Raw genomic sequence first — 27,720 nt, forward strand, 5'->3', positions numbered from 1 at the left:
GAGTTATTTTTAATGTGATTGGATTTTGATTGGATCTGTATGACATAATTCCCTGATATCGTGCACCCCTACTTGTTATATATTGTGAAATAGTTTGTCTTGTGTTTTACTCGTATCATAAAAAGCAAACCCATTCAATGATGTTGAAATATTTCAAGTAAAAAGTATCAGCATCAGCAAGACTGGCGCTGTACTAACTTGGTATCGCACCGATACCAACATATGCAAGTGGTCCGCCCCTACTGCTATAATAAGGAAGTGTCGTGTATGACTGGAGAATTTACAAGCCAACTACAGACTTGGTGCTGCCAGAGTGAAGGCCATCAGACGGAGGTGTTTGGCTGCTACATGTTACCCTGTTTGTCTGAGGAGGACGAGGACGTGGACGGGGACGGGGAAGGCGCTTTGGGGAAAACCCTGTCAGTGGGTGTCATGCCCGGACTTCCCAGACCTGACGAACTGGAGCTACTGGAACGGTGCGGCCCCTGGCCCTGCGTGAGCACGGGAGCAGGTCGTACCGGTCTGACGGGCGGCGGCCTGACGGGCGCGTTGGGCCTCCGCACCGCCAGAGCGGGTTTAAAGGTAGTCATTGTTTCAGAGGAAGAGCTGCTGCTGCTCCGCCGTTGGGCTGCGTCGGGATCTCTGATGACCATGGTGTGCAGGGGGCTGCCGGGTACCTCCTGACCCCCGCCACCCCCACCAGCGCAGGGGTGTTTTAGTGGCTCCAGCGTGTCCAGGACCACATCCGGAGCGTGTTTGGCGACGTTCTGTCTCTCCAGCTCACGCAGCTCATGGAGGGCCGTGTTCATTGTTTTCTCTATGTCCTGACAGACACAGCAGAGGGGAAAATTAATACAAAAATTATAAAAAATTATGTGTCAAAAAAAATGAAAATGAAGTGAAATTGGACATGGTAAAATGCTCAGAAAGTGGAGAAGCCTGCATATTAGCATGATAACATTAGCATACTACAATTTTTAGCCATTTTCACAAGTACATACTTATATAAACACTTGGTCCTATTATACTAGGTTTTGCATGCTAATTCTAACATGCATTGCTAGTATGCTAGCATTAGCAAGTAACATTTTTAACCATTTTCATTGATGTCATTAATCGATAGGCACTCAGTGCTATGTTAATGTTAGCATGCTAATGTTAGCATACTAATTGTCTATGTAATTGTGCATGTGTAAATAATACGGTTGTCAACGCCAACTCACCTCTGCGAGCGCTTCCGCTTCCAGGGTCTTGTGGTCTCCCACGCTGGCATGCCGAGCCATGCCGGGAGACGATCGCTGAAAAGTGGAGAGATGCCGTTTCTCCGGACTGTCCGTCGGGCCCCTGCTGACGGCTATTTTATGAGGGCTACAGGGCCGAGGCGCCACCTTCGGGGGCTGGTCAGAGGCATGTCTGGTGGGGCTGTGACCATCACCGTTCCTGTGGCGTTGAAGCGGAGCGCCCTCTGAACGCACTCTCATCCTAGAAGGAGGTTTCAGGAGATCGGTCGGACATCCGAGAGGAATCAAACAATGACCAAAGCTACCTTCCCAAAGCGGCTCCAAAGCGGTGCTCCAGAGGATGTTCAGACAGAGCCTGGTGCTCGTGCCTGGATGAGGATCGCTCATCGTGGTATCCGCTGCTGGCCTCGCTGTCAGTCCTCTGGATGCTGTCAGTGAACGCATCATCCCTTCATCAGAAAACAAAACATGTTTTCGATACTTGAGTTGCAGACATCTAGCGCGGTGCATTGTCGTGTGGCTTACATGTCCTGCACCACGATGTACTGGTGTGGGATTAGACCGTCCACACCGTTATGTCGTCCCTCCCACCAGTCCTCAGAAGCCCGCAGGTAGAGTAAGAGTGAGGCTCCCTTCTTGAAGGAAAGCTCCCTGGGGCTTCGACCAACGTAGTCAAACTTAGCGATGGCCTCGATCTGCTCCAGTTCTGGACCGAGAAAAACGAAAAGTGAGTTGTCGTCTGATGACTTGATGAGGCTGCAATCACGCTTGGCTTTGCTAGGGCTTCTGCTACTTTTACAAGAATATAGTACAGAATATAGTACAGAATATAGAATATAGTACATATATGTATTTAGCTTTTTCCTGAAATGATGACTTCTATATTGTCTATTTTTCCTTTACTTGTAAAATGATGGCTTTTGTCATGTAATATGACACATGTTCCTGTGCAATTCAAACTTGCCCAGTATATATCATGTACTTTTACAGTAGTACAATGTTTATAGTTAATAATATTCCGGTAAGATTGCAAATGTGTCCTTCTGCCGTCAGGTTCAAATAAGACGTGATTAGCGTGACTCACCATCATCGCTGGTGTTGGGTCCAGTGCCGTTGTCCACCTCATCAAGAGCGCCGGCGTCGCTGTGGGGGCTCTCACTGTGTGGAATAATAATAATAATAATTAAAAATATATAATAATAATAACAATAATAATATGGATAATAGAGGAGCTCCATCACAATATTGTAACGTGGTTATGATTCCGGCTATGAAGTAACGGTACACATGAATAGTATGTACAATAAGTACGATATATTCAAATGTGAATTGAAGTACTCCTAATTGAAGTCCTATAGGTTTGCTTTAACTCACCAGTATTCCTCGCCTCCAGCCATGCACTTCTCATACACAGGTCCCTGCAGCTCACGCTGGCTTGGGAATATGGCCTCATGGTGGACGATAATGGTCTTAATGACCTCGTTAACGTGCGCCTGGCAGGCCACGGGATCCTGGTCCTCGGGTATGGGCATCAGCGTGGGGCCGAAGCAGATAGCCAGATTGTAGGAGTCCATCATGTTTTCGTCACTGTACTGGGAGAGACTGCAGGGATGGACGAGATTAGGACACCCACCCAAGAAGCCCGCTCGCTGTGAGGCGTCTTACTGGTTTAGGAAGGCAAACAGGTATCTCAGGACGACCACCACGGGCTGCTGGAGGGTGGCAATGATCTGCTGAAGGTGGTGAGCTCTGTCTGAACCGAAGTCCAGTTCTGGAATATAATATCCACGAAGAGAGGTCAGAATGGAACTGCAAAAATCAGTGAGTGAAGGGCCACAATATGGGCCATAACCCGCACAGAAAGCTTTCTAGATCTTCCAGAATCTGCACCTATCCCAGCTGGATTTCTTTGTATTTCCAAAACAGTCTGTTTTATTTTATTGCACCCATTCTGCGGTGATTGGTCACGCTCAGCTTGTACAGCTAACAGCTTTTACCCAGGCATGCCCATATAAGGAAGGTGAAGCCTTCAGAGCAATCTCAAACTTCTTTCAGGGTTCACTTCCAAATGCACAACCCTCATTAGTAAAATGTAAAAATTAGTAAAAATTAGCAAAATAGGCCCCATTTTAATCAACCGAGCTAACTAGTTAGCCTCCAGTGAACTTAAACTTAACAATAGGCTTGAAACAGAGTGGCAAAGACGGACTAAGTATGAAGCCAAGAATGTACCACTTCCACAGGGAATGGGAGGAGACATTTTTTCACTATGTTATGTTGGACTACGAGGACATAGTCAATGAAACATTACTGCCACCTAGTGAACGCAATATTACACGCAAGTTGTCTTTCAGTAATTACACACTAACAAGAGGCTATAGTAAACCACAATCTACTAAAAGGATGTTCCAATCACACATAGAAAACATAACCCCTTTTACTAGAGAGCTAGTGCTCCACAAGGTGTTTTCCTAGATCATGACTCACTGGTCGTAGATATGAGGTCAAGGAAGCGCTCTTTCGGGAACAGCGGCTTCTCCAAACCCCTGAAGTAGAGCTTCAGAACGCCCGCCACAGAGTTGATGTCATGGTCAGTCTGATCGTCCACCAGTGGATCCTCTCCTACACACACACACACACACACATACACACCATCATTCGTCTTAGTCTTTAACATTGTCAGTGTTAGCACATGTATTATTAGCGTAGTACATCATTACATCATTAATATGTCATTATGCATCTACAATGATACACCCTGTCTGTGTATTCATGTAACACACTGGCTCGCTCAGACAGCAAAGTAGATTGGAGTGGAGTGGAATGGAATGGAGGCGGACGGGAGGACTAACCTCTTTCAAATGCATTCTTAATGTCGTTGACTTCCACTTGGGATCCCGGGACTCGGAATATACCTTGTTGTTGAAGACCTGTGGACAAATACAGCCATGAGATGACATATTTTTGGGAATTTCTCTTGGAGATGAATAAAGTATCTATCCATCCATCCATCCATCTTTGAGGGCTGAGATAGCTGAACAAAATGATTTGATAAAAATCTTTAAAAATGAAAGCATTTAAAGGGGACCTGTGATGTTTTTTTCCACTTTTCTGACCTATAAATGTCATTAAAATGTTGTATTCTCCCGAGTTATACCCGAGTTTCAGATAATGAGGTTTGAACATTTGAAAAAAGTTTGGGATGGCTCCGAACGCTCGCTTTCAGAGAGTTTTTTTTAATCATCAAAAATATACATTTGTACCTTGCAGCTTCGTAACTTGGAATTTTACAGCTTCACACCATCACGGTTTTTGAAAAATATGTTAATTAATAAAACATTGCGGTTTTGCGGTTGACCATGGCCTATTGTTAGTCCAAAACTGTGCATATTTAAGCAATTTTGATATGTTCTTTGGCCTAAATGAAGCAGTTTCAGAGATAAAAATGACTAAACCACACACATAAGGCATTCAGAAAACGGTTCTTGTCAGTTAGAAGGAGGACATTTGCATGAGGACCCACCATAGAGATTGATGTATCGGACGCAGCTCTCCACCACCACTGGTATAGGCTGCCCCGAGTCCTGCAGTGACATGCATAGAAACAGTCCTATTCATGATGGGAGTAATAATCACAGGCACGTGAACAATAAATACATGCACAAATCATATGTGTGTGTTTTAAATGAATAGAAATGCAATGGAAGAGTGTGTTGCTATGATTTACGGTGTGTGCACATGAAGGACAGGACGAAGGCCCAGAAATGGAGCTAGAGTGATGGTGATGCCAACCAGCGAGAGGACAGAGTACCTGAGTCCTGGCACGGACATTCCGTCTTCCCCTGGCCAGACAGCAGCGGAGAGGCGACAACAACCACAAACACGTTAGTGAGAAAGACAGATCTCACAGACAAAGAAGAGAACACAAGAGGAAGTCGGCAAAGCATTGATTGGGAATACACGCCTCGGCTTCTTAAGACTGCAAATTATCTTCTAAATATGCCTCAACACGAGCAGGAGGAGAGTCAGTGCGTGAGCTATTGTGTAAAAAGAGTAGCCAAAGGTGTGGGAAATGTAAAAAAAACCAAAACAGCAACCCAGAAAATAACCGTCAGCGAGACAGAGAGCACACGGGCTGCTGATACCTGGATGAAGGCCTCCAGATTGCCGTTAAACAGCTTACGCCTAAAAATGGAGCGAGGTCTAGACTTCCGCATTCTCTGGGGTTTAGGGGGGAGTAGAGGGGGCCTGGGGAGAAGGGAGGTGGGGTGGGGAGGGTGGGGAGGGGGTGCACGGTGGGTAGGACAATGATGAATAATCATTCAGTTGCTGTCCCAGGTCATAAACATCATCTTCTGCCTTTAACCACACTCACGCCTCATGCTGCATTCAGGAGAAGTGGGAATTTACGAGGTGGTCAAAAAGTAAACAAAAAACATTCATAGCATCTTGACAACGGACAGGCTGGCTAACGTTTTTTTTTTAATTTTTTTTTTTACACATTTTAGAGCAGGTTGTGATGCATGTCAGCTTCTCCTATACATTCATTTGGAGAAGTCATACTTTCAGCACGCCACAGATACATTTGGACTGCCACAGATACATTTGGACTGCCACAGATTTTTTTTTAAATGATTACTTTTTTTAGCTTATTGAGATGCACCTGTGTATCATCTTCAATCGGGGGTGACCAAACGTTATTCCAGTGAGGAACACATAGTGAAACAAAGGATGCAACACGCGAAGATTCAGTATGCTAACAAGTTATTGTGTGTTTATTTTAAGATAGAAGTTGTAGAGGGGAAAGAGTGGAATAAGAGTATGTTGTTTTGCTGTTTTCAACTTTATGCCACTAAAACAACATCACTCCAAATATAATCTTGTCAAATTCTCATATTTTTCTATTACTATTTTGACATTATTCTTGTAAATAAATTGGCCAATAAAAAAAACAGACGTGGGCCACAAATGGACTCCAGGACACACTTTGGACACCCCTGTCTCAACTCATCATCAACATCAATGTCGGAAAAACAGATCTTTAGAGTTAGCGTTAGCTTCTATGTGCCAAGAAAGACCACATAGGTGACTCAGTGTGACATAAATGTGACATAAAAAGCAGGAAATTGACTGATCCTGTAACCCTGAATGATAATACCATGTTAATCTTTGCACAATGCCTTCATTAAAAGCTAACCCTGTCTTCCTATTCCCATTCCCAACATTCATTTGCTGTCATTGAGGCCAAATCCAGCGGCACACGAGGGAAGGATTTTACACATCAACACGGACTCGATTCCTATCTTGTCACGGGACATCTTACCTTGTTGTTCCATACTCAGCCCTCTCCCCTAAAAAGGGAAAGAGATGAAATTAGAATATAGGCTGCGTCTAAAAACGCTACAGTAGAGTGAGTGCGGCTGCCAGATGGAGATGGAGAGGAGTGTTATGAGAAAACAGGCATCTATTCAGGCGCACTCAATGGGCTCCAGCACCATGGCTGCATTTGTCACGCCGCCAAGCAGCGGTCATTCAGCCGTCGACATGGCAACGGGCACAAGAGCTCCGCAAAGTCCCCGGGATAGCCCGACTGCTCTCTCTCTATGCAGTGTGAAAATATGCGAGCTGGAAATGGTAGTATGATTTCATACCATCACTTCCTGTATTCGCTTCCTGACTCGCATACGCGCTCACACCGCTCACGCCGCTCCATTAGGAAGCATCCTAAATCCTACCTTGTGTCACACAACTCACACGCTCAGCCTTGCATGCCTTTGTAGCGGCTTTAAATGCGATTTAGCTACAAGTGGATGCATAATGAATGTCGAGAATATGAGGCAAAAAGTCATCCCTCACGCTTTAGTCGTCTCATTTACATTTGATAAGCCTCACCTTCTCCCAGCGTCTGCTTCAGAAGGTCATGCTTGGCTTGAAGTTTCACAATGAGGTTGCTGCCGTTCAAGAACTCTTTGTATTTCTGCACAATAAAACAGTCAACATACTAAAAAAAGGCACTGATATCTCACATATGTATACAGTACATGTATACACATACAGTATATACATGTGTAGATGAGTACACTATATACTCCATATATATATGTGGTTTATACACCCTCCGTCAGAACTTACAGTAAAGTAGAAGCCCTCCGTCTCCTGCTGATTGGCTCGTCTCTTAGCGATGTTGGCCTTGCTCATGTAGGAGTCGGACGACGCCGATTTGACCGACTCTGTGGACTGACTGTGCTGGAAAGCCTCAGAAACGTCAAAGTCCTCCACTGTCAGCATATCTTGAAGGGTCTGCATGGTGGCGTCCATCGTCTTCCTCACCTAAAAAAAAAAAAAATCACACGGAATTAGAGATGCACCATGTCGCTCTTTTCAAACTGCTTCTCAAGACCGATATGGTACAGATACATTTTTAATAGTTATTTTAACTAAAAAGCTTGTGGACACCTGGATGTAAGAAGGACTCAGATGAATTTGGATTTGACCAACCCTACCATGGAATGGATTGAGTAAGACCCTCAAACAATGATGTGCTATATATATCTCTATATTGACACTTACTATAGTACCCATTATGTCAATTTATGGTCATATCACCTTGTACTTCGGGACGAGGTACATTATTTAAAAAAAAACCCCAAAAAACCCTTAAACTGTATTATGGAAAGCAGGAAGTGAACAAACAGTTACTGATTGTAAAAGTACCAGATGGAGGGGTGATTTAATAAGCTTTGCTTCTTCCTACTCCTTTTGGACATGTGGAACTGGGAACTGATTATGTGATGCATATGACAAATGAAATAAAACCATTACCATTACCATTCATTTGTATAGGAGACCCAGAGTATAAAAAGGAGGGAGTCGCCTGCTATGGCCCAGCAAGGTGCACTGTATTTGAGCATATGCTCCGAGCAGCCGGTGTGCTGCTACAAGGGTCAGTAGATCAGATCATAAAGAGGGAGGAGCCACTTAGTGTAGCCCAGCAAGGTGCACTGTATTGGGACACATGCGCCAAGCAGCCGGTGTGCTGCTACGGAGGTCAGGAGAAGAAGTATATCATAATTCCCTCATATCCTAATGATAGTGCTAATAATAACTACTTTACTTTTGTCTTTTAAGGTTCAGCAAACCCACCTCTTCGTTTTCTATCTTGAGCGTGGCCAGGCGCGTCTGAAGCTGCTGGTAGCGCATCAAGAGCTCCGTCTGGACGGGCTGCTGCGCGCTCACCTGACAGACCTGCCACAAGCGACATCCACTTGATAAGCAGCGTGCAAGAAACACCACAAAGAGCCTCCTTCCATGGCGCTCACCTCGTCCCCCATGTGCGGCTGATAGTCGAAACGCGAGGGAGGACAGAACATCTGGCTGTGCGTGTCCATGAACTTCAGCTTGTCCCCTCGGACGTCCATGGCGTCCACGGCTCCTTCTAGAACGTCCAAGCCCTCGTGGCGAGATGTCTCCAGGCTGTACTCGGCGGACAAGTAGGTTCTCAGGGTGCGTGTCAAGCTCGCGTGGAAGCCCAAGTCGCAGCACTGCTGACAGGATAGCCGCCGTTAGCCACGTCATCACTCGTACCTTTCTCTTACTGAGCGCCTCCACTTACATCTATCATGTCCGACACATCGTGGATGTAGTACTTAGCCACCAAGGCGTTCGTGGCTGCCAGATTGAGAAGATAATCGTTGCGGGCTTTTGTGCACTTGAGTTTGTTTTCAAAATACTTGGCTTGCCTCTGTGGAGAAGAAGAAAGAATGCCACATGATTGTGTGATGATAAGGGTTACTTGTTTATTCTAGTGCTGCTGCTTTGTCTGGCGGTTAGCAGGATTATGGAAAAATACATTAAAGTAGTCAGCGTGCAGCTTGGATGGCAGTGCAGATGGACTGAGCACAGAGGGTGAAACAACACATAGCTGTTATTGTCCAAAGTAGCCATCAACATACGTCAGTAGCAATATAATTACAGTATGTCTTGGGTCCTACATGAGTGCTGCCAGCACCTGGGAGCTGGAAACATGGATGCCAGCATAGGAAAATGGAGGATAGTGTGACTTAACAGTTACACTAAGGACACACAATTTGTTTCAAGCAGTTTGGCATGCTCCGCTTCAGTAATGTTATGTCAGGATTCATGTAGCCCCTCAATGAACCGCAGCTCCCCGGTCCTGGCAGATGGAAGGAATTGTTCACTGAAACCTGAGACACTGCCAGTCGAGACAAAGACGTACCTTCTCTTTCATTTTCTCCATCTTCTTCACAGAGCTGCGTCGCTGTGGACGGTCGTCGTGACCGTGCCGCAACAAGGCGGCGCCGATGTCGCTGGCCTTGCCGATGTGCTTCTCCTCCTGCTTCTCCGCCTCCTTCAGCTTGCTCTCCGCGCTGATGCTCTCCGTGTGGTACATGTGGTACGTCTTCATCACCTGGCAGCACCAAACAAAGAAGATGACGATAAAATCAGGAACCGTCGGAGGTAAGGTTTGCGCTACATTTTATTCATTCATTCATTTTCTACCGCTTATCCTCACGAGGGTTGCGGGAGTGCTGGAGCCTATCCCAGCTGTGGACTCCCACCCTGGACTGGTGGCCAGCCAATCACAGGGCACATATAGACAAACAACCATTCACACTCACATTCATACCTATGGACAATTTGGAGTTGCTAATTAACCTAGAATGTTTTTGGAATGTGGGAGGAAACCGGAGTACCCGGGAAAAAAAAAACACGGATGCACGGGGAGAACATGCAAACTCCACACAGAGATGGCCGAGGGTGGGATTGAACTCCGGGTACATTTTACTCTTTGGATATTTCACTTTTAACCACACTGCCTTGAGAATTACAGAGTACTCACAATAGTACCCTGTGGATTTCCCCTACTTGAAGTGGGTTCAGGCCTCTGGTGTAAGTACATCCTTACATAGTCCACAATATTTCCCATTGCAATGTATTTGTTTTTTTTTTGTTTACTCCATTCATTAATAGAGGGAGTGTAACCTCATCATCTTGTTGAACTAGCAGCTTTCAGTTGGGTGTGTCTGATGTGCTTTTATCCTGCTGCTTGTTTGGTTTCACCTTGTAAAGACCCAGGATAAACAAAAAGATAACCAGTCCCTGTTATGTATAATACTGGAGCACCTGCACAGTCTTTCTTTCCCAAAGACGAATGCACTCAGGACACCACATACAAATTGTGCGAGGGAGGTGTGACTGTACATGCTGGAAGTATTTATCAAGACAGTGAAACGACACAGGCTCTCAATCAGGCCCTCATACTGCATGGATGTAATAGTATCCTTCACATCACTGAGTAAACCCCCCAACATAGATAATGAAATCAAGTTAGCCGTCTTGTGACCATCACAGCATCTGCTTCCCTCATGTCTCGCACTCAAGTTTGGGTTTCCTAGCAACAAAGAGAAAGAGGTCGATAAAGGAGGGAGGCTAACATGGTGACAGTGTGCAACACTCCCTGCTACATGACACCGAATACCACTTGGGCTCCAGTAGACGATCAATAGTCCATCACGTATGTTGCATACTACTTTTTCACTTCTGATAGTAACTACAGGCCTGTCAGGCTTCTTCTTCTTGCTTTTTTATTGTCACAAAGGAGATTTGGGGGGATATGAGGGTATAATTTAGTATGTGTTCACTCCTCAGTCACACGCTGGTGGTGGTAATCTACATCTGTAGACACAGCTGCCCTGGGGTAGTCTGGTGGCCTCTCCAACCACCACCAACCTTCCGGTTTCTGGACGAGCTGCTATACCTCCAGGGGTGCTTTCTCCATCTTCATGCCCATCCAATTTGAATGAACCACGTCACGTGCCATCCATGCATAACCAGGCCTGTCACTATAGCCTGCCTGGTTATGATACAAGCCTTTGACAGGAAACGACTTCGACGGGAGAGTGACGGGAAAGAAAGGCAGTTTCTCGAGGAAAACGTGCCTGCATTGTCCTGCGCCAAACAAGGAGGCGTCAGCACCGGGCAGCTGTTTTCTATCTACCAACCAGACCTGCTCTGCAAGTCAACGCACGTGCACATGTGGTCTGCACGTGAACGCTATCCCAGTCTTTTTGAACGCACACATATAAGCTTTTCCCGACAAACAGATGTGTCCGACCTTCAGCTGCTCATTGTAAGTTCTCCCCTTCGCCCCCCCCACCCACCCAGGGGAAGGAAATTAACAACAGATGAATGTGAATGTCTTCGGGAGCATTTAGAGGCTGAAGTGCTGATCGAGCGTAAAGTATGTGTGTGCGGTGTGGGGCTGGCCAGCTGTTTCACAGGTTCCGGTCCGACGGCGGGACGAGCCCTTGGCAGGCCACGATGCACGCAAGGCGGAGCAGACAACCTGTTATGGATATTAAATAGAACAATCATATTCCTTTGACTTACTGTGTAGAGCTCAGTGGTGACTTTGACCAGCTCTTCGTGCATCTGCACTCCGATGTCTTTGCTCTGTAAAATATATTAGCAGAAAAAATAATAGCATTGAATAAAAAGTAGAAAATATGATGCTCAATGCTAATAAATCGAACCCAACACATTTTTGCAGGGAGATTCGCCGCAGTTTTCCCAAGTGTCATCAAGTTATTGTTGCTTGGGGGGGGGGCTATGATGAACAGCACATGTCCTCTGACAGCACTAAGAGGCCCCCCGAGGAAGAAAGGGGTCAAAGTTGAGAACGAGTGTGAAGTTCAACTCTTAAGGGAGCACTTGTCTAAAACATCGTCTTTCCGCCACATCTAAACTTCAGTGCATCTGCTGAGTTTCCACCGCAGTAAACACCCAAGACGACGCATCCCACATGTGTCATATATCATCGGCGTAAAAGCAACACATTTGGAAGATATTTTTAATTTGCGCTGAATTCATATTGTCTGCAGGCTGTTCATAGAGGACTACACGGAGGCTGGCTAAAGGCCAAGCCATCAAGGCCCCCATCGTGACAGTGCAGAACCCCCCAAGAGGGCATAAATTACCCTCCATTCTCATCGCTGTCAAACAATAGTGATTTCAGATCTCTTGGACAGCCTCATCAACCACAAGCGCTTTCCTGTCGTCGCACAAAGCGCATATTATGCAGATCTGTTATGAGAGCGTAACCAATGGCAACTGCGTTAGACAAACACCCAATTGTATTGGCATTGTGAATGAGAAGCTTGGACCAGATAACTCACCGACAAGGACTAGAGAGTCTAGCAGATTGATCGTCTGGAATGTTATCAATCAATGGACCGATACCGATACACAGATGCAGGATAAAAACAATAACATTTTCCAACACAACAATTAGGCCTGTCACAAGATCTCGCGAGATTAAAACGTGACAAGATTTCTCATTCAGAAAAAAAAAAACCTTTCATGGGCACGAGGCCTTGGATGATAAATAAATCACAACATAAATGAAAATGAACTGTGGGACTAATAAAGACTTCTTATTATTAGAATATTATACTAGAATATTAGAATATTATATCTTATCTTATTATGTGCATGCATTTCTTTGCCTCCTGCTTCCATACAGTCTTTTTGTCTCGACGGGTGGAGGCGGGGCCACTAGCATACACATAGAAGAGTGTAAAGTAGAAGAAATGAAATGAGTAATATATCGTCATATTTTTTTTTTCGTTGTACTTCTCATCTCGTCTCAATCTCATGTATCGTCTCATCTCGTGATGACAATAATAACAATACAGTCCAATGTGGATGGATGGTGGATTTCATTTGGAATGTAATTGACTTTTAAATGACGGCTGTAGGGAACCTAAGGCTCAGGAGCCTCTTTTAATGACTGCATCCAGCTCTGGCTGGAAGCAAATATTTTTGCTGGACATACATGGCGTCATAATGACACGTCGGTCACGCGGATGACACGCATGACGACTGTGACTTTTACATCCACTGAATTCACAAATCTGACCTTTTTGAAAAGTCTGAGGACATCGTCGCCCACATGCGCCAAACGGACAATGACGTTGTTGTTGTAGATGTCGCTGAGTGTGGCGTGGTCTCTGCTCTCCCGTCTGGTCTGGTCCAGGACCAAATACCAGCAGTTTATGGTGGACAGGAGATTTTGGTCCTTCCTGGAAAGACAGGAGAGTGGTTAATCGGTGGAGACTTGTGAACTTGTTGTTCATTTTACACAAAGATTTAAACCAGGGGTGGGCAAACTTTTTGACTTGTGGGCCTTGTTGAGTTAACAAAATTGTACGGGGGGCCAGAATATATACCATATTTTCTGCACTATAAGTAGCTCCGGAGTATAAGTTGCACAAAGCCAAAAATGCATAATTAGGTAAAAAAAACATACATAAGTCACAATGCAGTATGTCGCATTTTTTGCGGCTAATTTATTTTACAAACTACTTGACCAAAACAGACATTACATCCTCTTGGAAGGCAAGTTCTAACAATAAAAGAATAGAACAGGCTGAATAGGTGTAAGATATGCTAACAATGGTTATTCAGCTACACCAAAAATAAACATGACCAGAAAAGGTGTCCAGTGTTTATGTAACATAAACAGTTTTTTCATTTATAAGTCGCTCTGGAGTACAAGTCGCAGGAAGAGCCAACCTATGAAAAAGAGTTCGACTTATAGTCCAGAAAATACGGTATTTAACACACACACACTATTTTACACTTGTAAGCCTAACATATATATATATAATATATGTTCTCATTTCACTCAAACTATGAAATTTAATTTTAGTTTTTTTTTTTTTACTGGATAAGACATCATGTTAAAAGTTTAAATACTCCGAAAGTAACTGGCGGGCCGGATTCAAACGCTTGGTGTGCCGCATGTGGCCCCCGAGCCGTAGTTTGCCCACCCCTTATCTAAACAATTCTTACACACGGACCGTTATCTTGCATCGGTTTGTACAAGACAAGATCTTTAAACACCAAAACAAAGATGCTAATCTGATTTCCTTAACACTCCTCACATTTTTCATAAATCGAGGTGACTTTCCATGTTACTATTCACGTGCGCTTTTAATTGACTTGTTAACTTCAAACTGCATCATCCATGAGGAATGATGGTGGCAATGCTTCAACAAAAAGGAAATTGGAAGTGAAAAGTCACTGAATTTATGAGACGAGATGAGAAACCGGGTCCGCTGGCTGCTAACACCTACGTGCTACCTGGAAGTCCTGCTTGAACCCCACCAACGTACTCTCACATCCAAAGTCTTCCTTCAAACAGGACCTTTCACCAGTTATCATTTTTTTAATCATATAGCCAAAAGCAAGGCTGCAACCAGGAATTCTGCTGATCGGTATCAGCAGCATAAAACCACTATTATTGTGTTATTGTTACATTGTACTATTATTGTAGTCTGGTGTAGGCTTGTGTGTTTCACTTACTGACCAATATGGCAATATGGATTGGCCATACCCGTAGTCCTAACTGCAAAACCAAAACATGAATGAATAGTTTATGAGCACATAATGCCTTCCTGATCCGCTCTTAGAACTTTATTCGCTCATTCAGACCAAAATGGCACATTGACTCATTGGCTGCCTCTGTAAAAGATGTGCTCACAATCTTGTCCTCTATCTCAAAATGTCCCTCCGACATACAAAAACACACACACACACACACACACACACACAGGAATAGCCAGCATGCTGGCTGCTCTTGCCTCACTGCTCGAGGGAGCATGTGAGTTCAATTATGTTCACACCAAAGAGTTTGTTTATCTTCTTTTGTCTTCAGGGAACATTGGACTGTTTTTCCATCGTCAAACTGTTGTGACCGAAACACAACAGTGATACTACTTTTTATTTGAAATAAGATGGAGGCAGGTCGCTGATGGGCCATAGATGACCCGTGCCAACGTTTCCAAGGCCAGTCTTATTTTGGCTTTTATGGCGGACGTTGTTATAACATGACGGCGGAAGACTCTTCGTCTTCCTTCAAAGGGGGAAAACATCTCAAAGACATTTCAGACAAAGATAACATCTCTTATTTTCTCCGAATGTACTTAAGAGGGTCACTTTAAAGGAAAAAATACTTTTTTGTAATTTGGCGCATCATATAGAACCCTTAAGTGAGACATAAAAAATGTCTTTTCCGTGTCTTCTAAAGATATAGGGACACACCTACTCTGCCTAGAAAGGCGGCCATTAAAAGGTTTTATGGTTTTCTATGCCTATATATCTTTATATCATCAGAACGCACAGAAAGGGACAAAACATGTCTTCATGTCTCATTGTGGAAGATGAGCAGAATTCCGAAAAAGTGCACTTTTCTTTGAAGAAGAAGGAAAAGCAAACATCATGAAGGGTAAGGACACTTTTAAACAGGAGACTAGATCTAAAAATAAACACTCTTTGGAATTTGTCTTTGATTTTCGAGTGTCAAGTCAATAAATCCAAACATAGCATCATCATAGTTTTACCTTTTCAATGTACAGTATGCCTCATATTGTCAGTTGATGGAGTGCGGTTGTGGTGTGATAAAATGTGCATCTCGAGGATTTCACAAGTATTGCACAAAAACATTTCTGTCCCTTGGGGGTGGGGGTGGGGGGCATGGCAGAAAATAACTGAGAAGCAGTGACCTAGCCTCAAAAACAAAAATACATCTCCAATATATAGTGTTACATTGTGAGCGACGCTGAAGCTACTCGCTAGCCAGGTAATAGCCAGGTGTCACTATGTTAGTAACTATGTTAATAATAATAATCATGTGCTTCATATGGAGCTCACATGAAGGAAATGGAGCCTTGTTGGCTTTTTGGAGTTTTTTTCAGAAGGGTTTCTAGGCGGAATAGGTGCATGCCAATGTCCGCTTATTCAAATGTTTACAAAATGGAGTGCACTTCTTGGCTCCGACCAGCAGAGGCGCTGTTGATTCAGTCCGAAAGGTCCACACCGTCGTCGGGTGAATTAGAAGCATATTGGTGTAAAAGATAGCAACCAGAGTGCTGCATCAGCATCTTCTGTTATTGGCTTTTCATTGCACTTGGGTAAAAAGGTGATGCCGCCCTCCCCGCAGGCCTTCCTTTCAAAGCCAAGCACGAGCTTGGATCCTTGACACAGGATGCCAGGAGATTAACTGTCAAACCTTTGGCTGCTCTTCAATAAGGCGAGGAGACAAGGAGAAAAAAAAAAAGTAGTAGAAACATGCACGGCCAAGGTTTCGCGGGTCACGAAGAAAAGAACGCCACTCTCAGCGAAAGTGAACATATTGCAAGTATTCAGTATTTTATAAGGTTCCTGCGTCCTCTCTTCTAGCAGAACAAAATGTCCTCCTGGGAAAGACCATTAGGGACCCACACACGAGACCAACAATGGAAAACAAAGTCATAAAGCGCCAATCATAGATGTTCTGGTGTCAAATTAAAGGTGCAGTCGGAAATGTAGTATTTGAGGTCAGTCTATACTGACTTTACTGATTTGATACAGTGACACCTTGCTACTTTGGGCTTCCAATTTCAGGACTCTATCACCATTTTTGTAAAATACTGTATATTAGTAAATATATCATGCTGTTCCGTGGTTGTCTAAAGTCCATCATTAGTCAAAAAATGCAAGTTTTACAGTTTTGGCTAGGGATGTTACAATCCGGGATATGCTGCCGAGACTGACGTGCACCCACCATGAAGTCAGAAATACGTTTTTTAACATTAGAGCCATGCAGAGATGGAATAACAACCCTATAGTCACCTTTATACTCGTATTATTATTTGTTGTTTACACCACATAGCATAACTCTTATGATGCAGACATTGAGACGGCCGCGAGCTAGCAAGCTGGCGAGCTAACCGGTGAGCCTCAGATTTATTTCTTCTAAGAAGACAAAATCTTACCATTTCAGCACGGAAACGAAAAAGGTTTTTCCTCTCTAAGATGTGAGACATGCCTTGGCGGACGTCATGCAGTGTTAAGGTAAGACATGTAAGCTAATGTCGCATCAATGCTTTCACTAATAATAGACCGTGAAATAGGCTACATTTCAGAAAAACCATGATATAGTGAGGGAATGCTAACCGAACAGCGATATTGTGAGGGACGCCTGTATTGATGAATCACGTTTTCGGCGAGGAAGTGTGTCAGGACTGTACAGAGAGTGAGGGACAGGATGTGGAAGTCCCTGATGATACAGTCCTGTCCACTCGGTAATCAAACGCTGTGCAGCCCAGCTGTTGGCTAAACAGAAGCCAGAGCTTGAAAAGCCTCGACTGTTGTTAAAAGTGTTAGGGAACACTTGGCCTTCCAGCTGGAACACGTAAACGGACAAAGACGAGTGGATAAGACGAAAACAGTGTGCTGCCATTGTTTAGTCAAGATGGAGAAGCTGCAACGATTAATGCCGCACTTCCGACATCGCTAACAACCAGCCACTTCTCCTCTCTGCTCTCCACAATTCACAGACAGCTGCTTCGAGAGCAAAGCACAGTTTGACACCGGATTCTTCAATGTTGATCCATTCATTCATTCATTCATTCATTCATTTTCTACCGCTTTTTCCTCACGAGGGTCGCGGGGGGTGCTGGAGCCTATCCCAGCTGTCTTCGGGCGAGAGGCGGGGTACACCCTGGACTGGTCGCCAGCCAATCACAGGGCACATATAGACAAACAACCATTCACACTCACATACCTATGAACAATTTGGAGTGGCCAATTAACCTAGCATGTTTTTGGAATCCAGTGATAACCAATATCAAAATCCTCTTTACTGGCTCTGACCAATCACAATTGAGTAGGCGTGGCTGGGGGAGTAGGCTGTCGAATCCAAAAGGAGAAGAATGCGGATTTATCTTGTCCACTCCTTGAGATTTATTATTTATTCAAATTAAACATACTCCGGTTCCACAATGGGGCTGCACGGCGGTCGAGTGGTTAGCACGCAGACCTCACAGCTAGGTGACCCAAGTTCAATCCCACCCTCGACCATCTCTGTGTGGAGTTTCTCCCCGTGCATCTCCGGTTTCCTCCCACATTCCAAAAACATGCTAGGTTAATTGGCGACTCCAAATTGTCCACAGGTATGAATGTGAGTGTGAATGGTTGTTTGTCTATATGTGCCCTGTGATTGCCTGGCCACCAGTCGAAGGTGTACTCCACCTTTCGCCCGAAGATAGCTGGGATAGGCTCCAGCACCCCTGCGACCCTCCTGAGGATAAGCGGTAGAAAATGAATGAATGAATGGTTCCACAATGGGATCCAATATCTCTCTTCAACTTTCCACCCTTTGATTAGTCATTTTCAATGTTCCTTTTGTGATGCTAGAAATAAAAGCATATCTCATAATAATAATAATGAGCTACATAACAAAGGCAGTCTGAAAACAGAATTGGGACTAAAGCTTGAGGCTTTGTAGTCATTGTAGTCAGTGAGTAGACATCCATTTATAATGATGAGCATTTTAAGTGACGGAAAGGGGGGGTTTGATGAGGGGGATCTGGGACAAGGGGTGACAAGGGAAGTCAAGTGACATGAATATCTTACAGGGTGTTCCTTGGACAGAACGCTCCATTAATCAGCCCCACAGAGATGGCGGCTCGACGTGCCTGGACTGACAAAAAGAGCCACCGAGAGATCGGACAGATCGGTAGGTAGACAGTAGCGCTGTTACCAGACACCCGAGTCATCGGACGAGACGATTCACGGGACTGGGGTACACGAGAACGAGATTTTCACACAAAATGTACAATAAAAAAAACATGACAGGACAAACAAACTTTTTAATTTAACTCATGCATGTGCGTTTTGAAATGTTAATTGTCCCACAAATTCACTGTTATGATGATCTGTCCCATCCATTCATATTCCATGCCGCTTATTGTCATTAGGGTCAAGGGGGTATGCTGGAACAAAGAGGCGGGGTACACCCTGGAGCGGTCAACAATTAGCAAGCAGCAGTTTCACTAAAAATACAACCACATGTCTCACTGACGCTGTGAACACCACAGACCTCACAGCTAGGAGACCAGGGTTCGATTCCACCAAACTCTGTGTGGAGTTTGCATGTTCTCCCTGTGCATGCGTGGGTTTTCTCCGAGTACTCCGGTTTCCTCCCACATTCCAAAAACATGCTAGGTTAATTGGCGACTCCAAATTGTCCATAGGTATGAATGTGAGTGTGAATGGTTGTTTGTCTATATGTGCCCTGTGATTGGCTGGCCACCAGTGGCCAGGGTGTACCCCGCCTCTTGCCCGAAGACAGCTGGGATAGGCTCCAGCACCCCCTGCGACCCTTGTGAGGAAAAGCGGTAGAAAATGAATGAATGAATGAATGAAGATGACAGCAACAGTGAAATATGGTGGTGGTAGTGTGATGGCCTGTGACTGTTTTGCTGCTTCAGGACCTGGAAGACTTGCCGTGATGAATGGAAGCATGAATTCTGACCACCTGTTGGTGACTTGGGCTGTGCAGTTCTTAGTTTTAGTGAGCAATTAAATAAAAAGTTTCATTTAAGATGCGTAGTTTGTGTTCAGATACTGACTACCGTCATTGACTAATGACCAAACACTTTACACACCACTGTAAGGGTAACATGGCGCATACCAACCATGGACAATGGTTGACATGGTGACTGTCGAAACACTACAGGGTGCCTATCTTTGTCTTCCAGTAAAAGAGCAGCAACTGTTTCATTCCTTTGACTTCCTTACCGCTCTAATTTTGTGTGACCGGTGAGAATTGGAGAGTCCTGGTCTAGCGTGAAGTTGTTTGAAAAGGGAAATGAAATGACAAGCACGTACAGAAGAAGTCAGGTTGGCGGGGGTTGGTAGGAGTGGATAAAGCGTCTGACCTAGTTGGGAGGAACACTGCAGCCGGAGGCCACACGCTTCCTTGGCCCTGGATTCATTTCAGGTCAATTCTTCTGCATTTATACATCCTATTCCTTCTATTGTCCATCCCTTTGTTTCCATGCCGGTATGGTCTACCAAGCAGTACGGTCCCCTGGGTGTACAGCTTTTGTCAGATTCCATTGTAAAAAGTTGTGATACTAAGGTTAGTGTTTGGGTTTTAATTAGGGTTTGGATTAAAAGTGACTGTTTCAAAACCACCAAAATATTGTTTATATATTTAGCCACGACGTGCTAATACTACCCGGCTTAAACAGGCCAACTGATGAATGTACAACTCACTTGAAATGCTGATGCTCTCTGGACGTGCGGATCTTGGCCGAGTAGCGCTCGGCCAGTTTGTCCAGACCTCTGGAGAACTCAAGCTGGAGCTCGGCCTTTCGACGGAAGAAGTCCTGCAGGTCCTGCAGCAGCTGCAGGCGGGACTCCGACTGCTGCTCCAAACACCGGAACTGCTCCACCAGCTGGTTACGGATCTCTGCAGATCAACAAAAGCGGAGTCAATTGGAACAGGAAGAGACACCGGTGGACTAGTGTTGCTGTGTTTGGCCATCATTAATAATTCCACATGAGAGTATATGTAGCTTCACCTACACCAGGATGCAATCCCGCTAGCCGGAACACTTGTTTAAGAACCAATTCATCATAATTGGATAAAAGCGGATGTCCAACTGCATTTGTCTGCTGCCAGTGTCTGTGTGTGCACACGTGCATTATGACATGCATGTGTGTTTATTGCTGCAGACAGCACGGAAAACACAAACTAGGTCAGCTGGCATTGTGCTGAGAGAGCCTTCACAATGATTTTTCTCAAAAAATAGCAAATATCAGGGATTCTTTTAATTACAAGGTTGCTGTGCTTTTCACGTTTAAGACGTTTGGAAGCCTTCATTCCTTTCCTTCCTAGCGAGGATTCAAATAAATATACTCTACTTTCTTCATATTGTGCACAGCCAGTATGGTTTATCTCCTGAAAAAGCAACATGATATTGTCAGTTATTATTATATTATTATTATATTCAACTGTGGGAGTGACAGTCGCTTGCAGAATATTAAAACGCTTATGCTATCACATATAGAATATGCACAAGTCATGCTAATGCTTGGATTTGTTTCTAGCATGCTTAGTCAGTTAAGGAATATCACCTTTACACTTGCACAGTTCACACTACACCTTCTCCAGCAATTACTGACATTTATTTCACTTCCTGTCATTATAAGTTAGTGTTTATTTTACAGATGTACGGTGTTGTACTGTGGTTGTTAGTAAAGTTGGATTTACTTCAATGTGTTTTAACCATAAATAATTCTATTATAGACCAATCTCTTTTTTTTGCAGCTAATGAGATGCTTGGTGACACGCACACACACACACACACACACACACAGAGAGGGACTGAACAATGCTCTACTCTCCATGAGATATTAAGAAACAGTTGAGGAGCTTTAAGTAGGCCTAAGAGACGTTCTCAAGCATACATGTCATTTGTGTCCAGAGAAAGGAACCTTGTCTGAGAGCATCAATGAAGAAAAGACTTTTCTTCTGCTGAAAATGATAACAATTAGAAGAAATGCTCTGCAACACCGAGGCTGAAAATGTGAATGGAAGTCGAAGCAGATAAACAAAGACAAAATGAAAGAGTGTGTGGTCCCTGGCTGGGAGGAGATGTTATCATCATGGTCCCGTCTGTGGTGCAGTTGCTTGGTTACATGCCTCTGGAGGCATCGCTGTCCTCGCCCTCTGCTTTGCTCTCTTCTGACACTTGCACCAGCCGTTTGATTTGGCATTTGGTCAAGGACGAGAGTGACTTTCTCTGCTTGAAAAATGCTAAAAAAGCAACCGCAGCTGATGAGCGGCGAGGCAGCAATCAGTTCCAAAATAGAATAAAATGTCACGGCGGGAGGGGTGACGGCTTTTAAAACAAACAAGGAGTGTAAGAGACGACAAAATGAGCCAATTTGCATTGATGTAAGCGTGCAATTTCATCATCTAGACATCAAATAGATACTATTTGCATGCTGGCCCTTTGCAGGCGTGTTATTTTTAGAAGCTAAAGTGTTACTAGGGACTGTGCAGTATTGCACTACATGTGATGAATGATTCAGGCTTTCGCAGAGTGTGCATAATCACGCCAGGACACCGGCAAGCACTTCACAATTCAATTTAAAACGCATAAAACGTCCGCTTGAAAAGCTAACTCTTGTCTCCAACACGATCCAAAATGGTCGGGGTATTTTCAGGACTGTTTATTCCGCTTTGAAATGATGGCCCATTTGGAAGGAACGTCAGTAACAAGGAAGGAACAAGACTTACTGGCCATTTTATCATTTCTAAGTAGCCTCGATCTCAAACAGGTCACACACTGCTGTGGGATGGCCTTCCAATCCTCAACAAGGGTCAGCCAAAGTGGTTTTGTTGGTCACTCAAGCACGAACAACACGTCTACACCAATCCGAGTGTCGGGTTGAAGTCAGAACTTCAGTCTTTATCTAGTATCCTTTGATAAACACCACGCTGTGAGGTGCCATCTTTGAGGATGGAGTTAGCATCCGACTATGGATGTATGGTGGTGCCAATCACCTCAATATGTCTGCTTTGATGACATAGTTTTTCAGTGATCGAGATGCCGCCTGGCAGCATCATACTACAGTCCGCCACCCAATAAGATGCCATCCCACAGCATTGTGAAACTACAGTCCAGCACCGGTTTGCCAGTCTTGTGTACCAGAAGCAATGCAGCCAAAGTGGTTGTGCATGAACATCATGCCTAAACAAGCGTTGTGTTGCGGTTGAGGTCATTCTTTCTGTGTCATTCTTTGGTAAACACCAAGCTGTGGGGCGTCATCTTTGAGAATGGCGTTAGCTTCTGATTATGAGTGTCTAGTATTGCCACTCAACATCTGTGCTTTGATGTTCCCGTCAATTAGGACATAGTTTACCAGTGATGGAGATGCCGTCCCACAGCATTGTGAAACTACAGTCCAGCACTGGTTTGCCAGTCATTGGGTGTACCAGAAGCAATGCAGCCAAAGTGGTTGTGCATGAACATCATGCCTAAACAAGTGTTGTGTTGCGCTTGAGGTCATTCTTTCTGTGTCATTCTTTGGTAAACACCAAGCTGTGGGGCGTCATCTTTGAAAATGCAGTTAGCTTCAGGCTATTTATGTATGGTATTGACACTGAAGTGAATATGTATGCAGTGATATTGCCTTGAATGATGACAAGCCTCGTTTGCCAGTGAAGAAGATGCCGCCCCACAGCATCCCATTACACACAGACGCTTGACTGCTAACATCTGGGGAACGCAACAGATACAAGTCGGGGCGGCATTTCAAAGGGAAAGGCTTTAGCAAGAATCAACCAAACACAAAGGTACATTTTGGATTGCACTTTTCCACAACAACAATTTCCCGCTAACGTCAGACACAACCCCCATGACTGTAACGGTGCACACCCACAGCACTGTGCACACTAATAGGACCTATTTATCATGTTGCTTATTCGCCCAACCCTAATGATCAACAACCTGCTGCTCTCAGGGTTAGGATGTTGGGATTTTGTGCATAAATTGGAGGCTGGAGGAAACAATTCCGAGCACAATACTCTGAAAAATTGTGTGTATCTCGGCAGTCATTCATAGTGTGTTCACTTCCTGTGCGGGTGACCGGTTCTTGGCTCAGGACCCAAATTAGAAGTCGTGTATTGCTATAAAATGTACCGTACTAATGCTGTGCCCCAAAACCAAGATTCCGGGTTACATTTTGTCAGCTCAATGAAAATGGACTCTTGAATCCCAGTTTGGAAAAACCCTGAAGATCATATTGGAAACACAAGCAGGCTGCAGTTGATTCAGCGGCGCTACCGTGCCTAAAAACACAATTCATGTAGTGCCGCCATGCTCTGATGCACTCCGACCTGCAAACGACATGCATGGACTTCTGCTCTACGTGAAAGCAAGTGGGCCAGGTCGGCTCCAAGGCCGGCTGCCTGTAGAGAAATCCCATATTGAGGAGTCATTGTCGTGGAAGGAGCCCGCCGCCACAGCTAGTGCCACGGCCAGGAGGCGTACCCGAGCGCTGTGTCTGCAGTTAGCCATGCGTGACTGGTCACATGTGTCCTAACCCAGACTGACATGTTGACATCATTTGGCCCAAAATCAAGGCTGTGAGCCCCCCCCCCCAGAATGCAGTCAGCACGGCGCTACGCTCCTAGGGCCTCCGTGCATGAGTTCACGTGGCGTTTTCAGAGGAAAGCTGTTTGCACAACCACAGGACAGGAAAATCCACATTGTGCCGGAATGACATTCCAAGCAGGTTTCACTTTAAACACCCGACGCAGCATCTACCGGCAACAAAGACATTATGTGATTACGATGAATACATCTACATGCAAACATCCTTCATTACGATTGCAATATCTTTTTACTAGCACTAGAAATATCTTCAAATAGCATTCAAAGTGTAGTGGAACCTTAGTTAGCGTCATTAATTACTTCCAGAAGGTCTGACTAACCCAAACAAATGCTAACCGAGTCAATTCAAAGGTTTCTCATGGGCATTAGGCCTGGGTAGATGATTAATAAATAAATGATAATGAACTGGACCATTTTGCCTGTTTCATTAGCATACGTGTCTGTTTCCCTCGTCTCTCGCCTCCAAACAGGCAGCACCATGGAGGCCTTATTCAATAGAACAAGAGCATGAACAGAGTGAGCCCTTTTGTCAGTCTTGCAGTCTCTTTGTATCAGTCTCATTGTTTCACTGTACTTCTCCTAAAAGAAATGTTGAAATCTCAGTCTCACGTTTTGTCTCGTCTTGTGAGCTCTTCGTGACATCACTAATGCAAATCCCATGAATGAAATAATAAATAAAATAATATAATATATATAATAATATAATAATAATTAAATAATAAATAAAAATTTAATTATGATAAATGAACATTTCAAAGAAAAGTGCGTTTTCAGGGGAATTTTGCCCAACATCCACGTCTTTCTCTTCTGTTTTATAAAAACAGCAAGGCAACGCCTTGTCTACACCGACTGTTGTTAGCCTGTTAGCTTGCTTTTACGACTCTCTTTGATATTGAGTGTTTGTTGTTATAGCGAATATAGTCTCTCAACACTCGATGTTGAGAAGATTCCGAGCTTGCTAGCCACCAGCTTGCTAGCCACCAGCTTGCTAGCCACCAGCTTGCTAGCCACCAGCTTGCTAGCCACCAGCTAGCTCGCCACCAGCTAGCTCGCCACCAGCTAGCTAGCCACCAGCTTGCTAGCCACCAGCTTGCTATAGCCACCAGCTAGCTATAGCCACCAGCTTGCTATAGCCACCAGCTTGCTAGCCACCAGCTTGCTAGCCACCAGCTAGCTATAGCCACCAGCTTGCTATAGCCACCAGCTTGCTAGCCACCAGCTTGCTAGCCACCAGCTTGCTAGCCACCAGCTTGCTAGCCACCAGCTTGCTAGCTAGCCTTGTAACGGCTGTGGAGTCCTTACAGTTCGTTGATGTGGTGAGTTCAGACGTCACTTGTCCTGAAGAGTAATTTCAGCAGAGTAATTCGAGGTGCTGATACGAGTAATCGTCGGGAATGTTCCCTTTTGTAAAAAAATAGCTAGCCTACCTGCAATGCTGCCACTATGGGGAATCCTTTACAGCATACGTGTCAAACAGTCAAACAGCTAAAAAGAGGCAGCTAAGAATGCATGTAACGGGATACACCGACTCTTCTGAAAAAAAAAAAAAAAACCTCACCCACAAGGTATCTCCATCATGTGAACTGAATATTAACCAAGCCGTGGCCACATTGTTATTATTATTCTTATCAACATTGTTACGCCCAAGAACTACATTACTGGAGTAGTGACACCTCACCACAGGCTAGCGACTAGCTTGAGCACACACTGGCTCCCAATGCATCAGCCCACTAGCCAAAGGTAAGGCTAGGCTAGGTGTAGTGTTTTTTTCTATGTTGCTATGTGAAATCAATGCAAACAGGAAGGAAGTAGTACTAAAATACAAGAATAACATGTTATCATCAATGTACCTGTTACTACATGCTCACAGCATGGATATATATTGGATGGAATAGTTGTGTGTACCATTACATGCATTAATGAGCGGCCTTTTTTATCAGTTTTTATACCTTTAGAAAGCACAGTAAAGAGACATATGTGTTTCATAAGGATTGTGGATGATGGGAAAAATTCCCTGCACTTTTCCTTTAATATTTTTCACTTATTTTGACACTTTTTACGATGCTTTTGACTCTTAAACGTATGGTTTCCATGTTCATTATCTTCTATGGGAGCAATTAATTTTCCATTCATGTAAACGAAAATGAGAAGGAGCAGATGGGCTGCTAGGACCTTTTAGTGGAGGTAAAAAAAATATGAAAGAATGCACACAAGCCATGTCTGCTGCATGACCATCCTGCACTATCTTGATCATCCGGCCACATACATTTAGCCGCAAAGAGGAAAATCCTTTCATGGTTTATAATTGATGCAGACAGCATCCATTATTGATGGACTTTCTCAACTCTTTGCTGTGTGACCTTCCTTCTCTATGGCTGCTACATGATCATGTCCTGCAGCTTCATCATGATGTCTGGAGGCTTTGGGACAGGAAGGGTTGTGCAGCAGTCACATTAATAAGTTCATAGGGTAATTCTTTCACTGCATGTATAGATACACTGCAGGATCATTTGCATTGATGCATTGACAGGACAGCCAGACCCACCCTCCTCATGCCACACACACACACACACACACACACACACTTGTTGTAAAAGTTGCACAATTGCACACCAGCAGGCCTGCACACCACTAACCTTTCACTTGGCTCTCATATTCGGCTATGATCTCTTTGTCCTTCTTCACTCTGGCCTGCGAGGACATGTTGGAGGCAGGCTGGATGGGGCGATCTTCGAGGCGGGAAGATACCGTCTTGCAGTCGCTCCTCCTCGGCTTGACTGGCGGCTCGGCGACTGGCGATCAGAGGCCCCGCATCGCCGGAGAAAGCCTCACAAGTTCGGATAAGCGAGAAGGGCGGTGGGGAGGAGGAGGAGGAGGGGGGTGGGTGGAAGAAGAAGAAGAAGGCGGTCCCAATGTTCTGTTTTGGTTTTGTTCAGCAGTGTCCGATTCTTTGCTGCGTTTAAGGCGACGTCGATACGGAAGGACAGTCCGCCGTGCAAGCTGTCCTCCACCGCAAGGACTCACGTTTGACTCGCATTGCAGGGTGGGGGGGGGGGGACCTGAAGGAAAAGACGATAATGACACAGCGTTCTCTCTCTCTCTCTCTCTCTCTCTATCCCTCCCTCTGTCTGCTAGTTGTTCATTGCAGCTGCAGGAAAAAAAAGGCTGAATGGAAGACTCCTCCCCCTTTCCTCACCGCACCACCTTTTTGTGCATGCATGATTCATATTTCACCCTTCGGCTCATATGCACCCATCTATCCACCAAAAAAATCACCTAGGAGATCACAGGCATGGAAAACATCCGTTACAGGGTCAAACCGTAGCCGTTCTCATTCTTATGGACTGTGTTCCAGTGGAAAGTAAACAAAAAAAAACATGGCTGATGACCTTCAATAGCTTTAGCAAGTTGCTAAACTAGCATCAAGTCACACTTTTAGCCTC

The 27,720-nt window shown here is 44.6% G+C and overlaps 1 protein-coding gene across 5 annotated transcripts; it reads right to left on the reverse strand.

The window, feature by feature from the left end:
• On the reverse strand, positions 1-27,359 carry LOC131123741 (SLIT-ROBO Rho GTPase-activating protein 3-like). Of its 5 annotated transcripts, none has more exons than XM_058065502.2 (22): positions 26,914-27,350; positions 20,367-20,562; positions 13,180-13,342; positions 11,652-11,714; positions 9,478-9,669; positions 8,854-8,982; positions 8,561-8,782; positions 8,385-8,486; positions 7,374-7,571; positions 7,134-7,218; positions 6,565-6,592; positions 5,387-5,489; positions 4,765-4,825; positions 4,094-4,171; positions 3,729-3,863; positions 2,907-3,012; positions 2,616-2,843; positions 2,326-2,399; positions 1,767-1,947; positions 1,547-1,690; positions 1,224-1,482; positions 1-824 (listed from the first exon to the last, which is right to left on the reverse strand). In XM_058065502.2, the coding sequence occupies exons 1-22, from the start codon at positions 26,978-26,980 to the stop codon at positions 345-347; spliced, it is 3,294 nt and encodes a 1,097-aa protein (XP_057921485.2). In that variant the 5' UTR covers positions 26,981-27,350; the 3' UTR covers positions 1-344. The 5 variants fall into 5 exon arrangements, 4 of the variants coding, with proteins under 4 accessions (XP_057921485.2, XP_057921494.2, XP_057921476.2 ...); XM_058065511.2 differs by lacking the exon at positions 5,387-5,489 and adding an exon at positions 5,053-5,083 and having other exon boundaries at positions 8,561-8,785; XM_058065493.2 differs by having other exon boundaries at positions 8,561-8,785.
• Positions 27,360-27,720: the final 361 nt, after the last annotated feature.

This window comes from Doryrhamphus excisus, linkage group LG11, assembly GCF_037039965.1.
Source record: "Doryrhamphus excisus strain RoL-2023G ecotype Guam linkage group LG11, RoL_Dexc_Guam_v1.1, whole genome shotgun sequence".
Lineage (NCBI taxonomy): Eukaryota > Metazoa > Chordata > Actinopteri > Syngnathiformes > Syngnathidae > Doryrhamphus > Doryrhamphus excisus.

Coding starts and splice junctions, on each gene's coding strand:
- LOC131123741 (XM_058065493.2), bottom strand. CDS start 26,980: ATGTCCTCGCAGGCCAGAGTGAAGAAGGACAAAGAGATCATAGCCGAA. Junction 4,826..5,386: donor ATCTGGAGGCCTTCATCCAG/GTATCAGCAGCC, acceptor ATGTCACTGCAG/GACTCGGGGCAGCCTATACC. Junction 2,400..2,615: donor GCTGGAGGCGAGGAATACTG/GTGAGTTAAAGC, acceptor TATTCCACACAG/TGAGAGCCCCCACAGCGACG.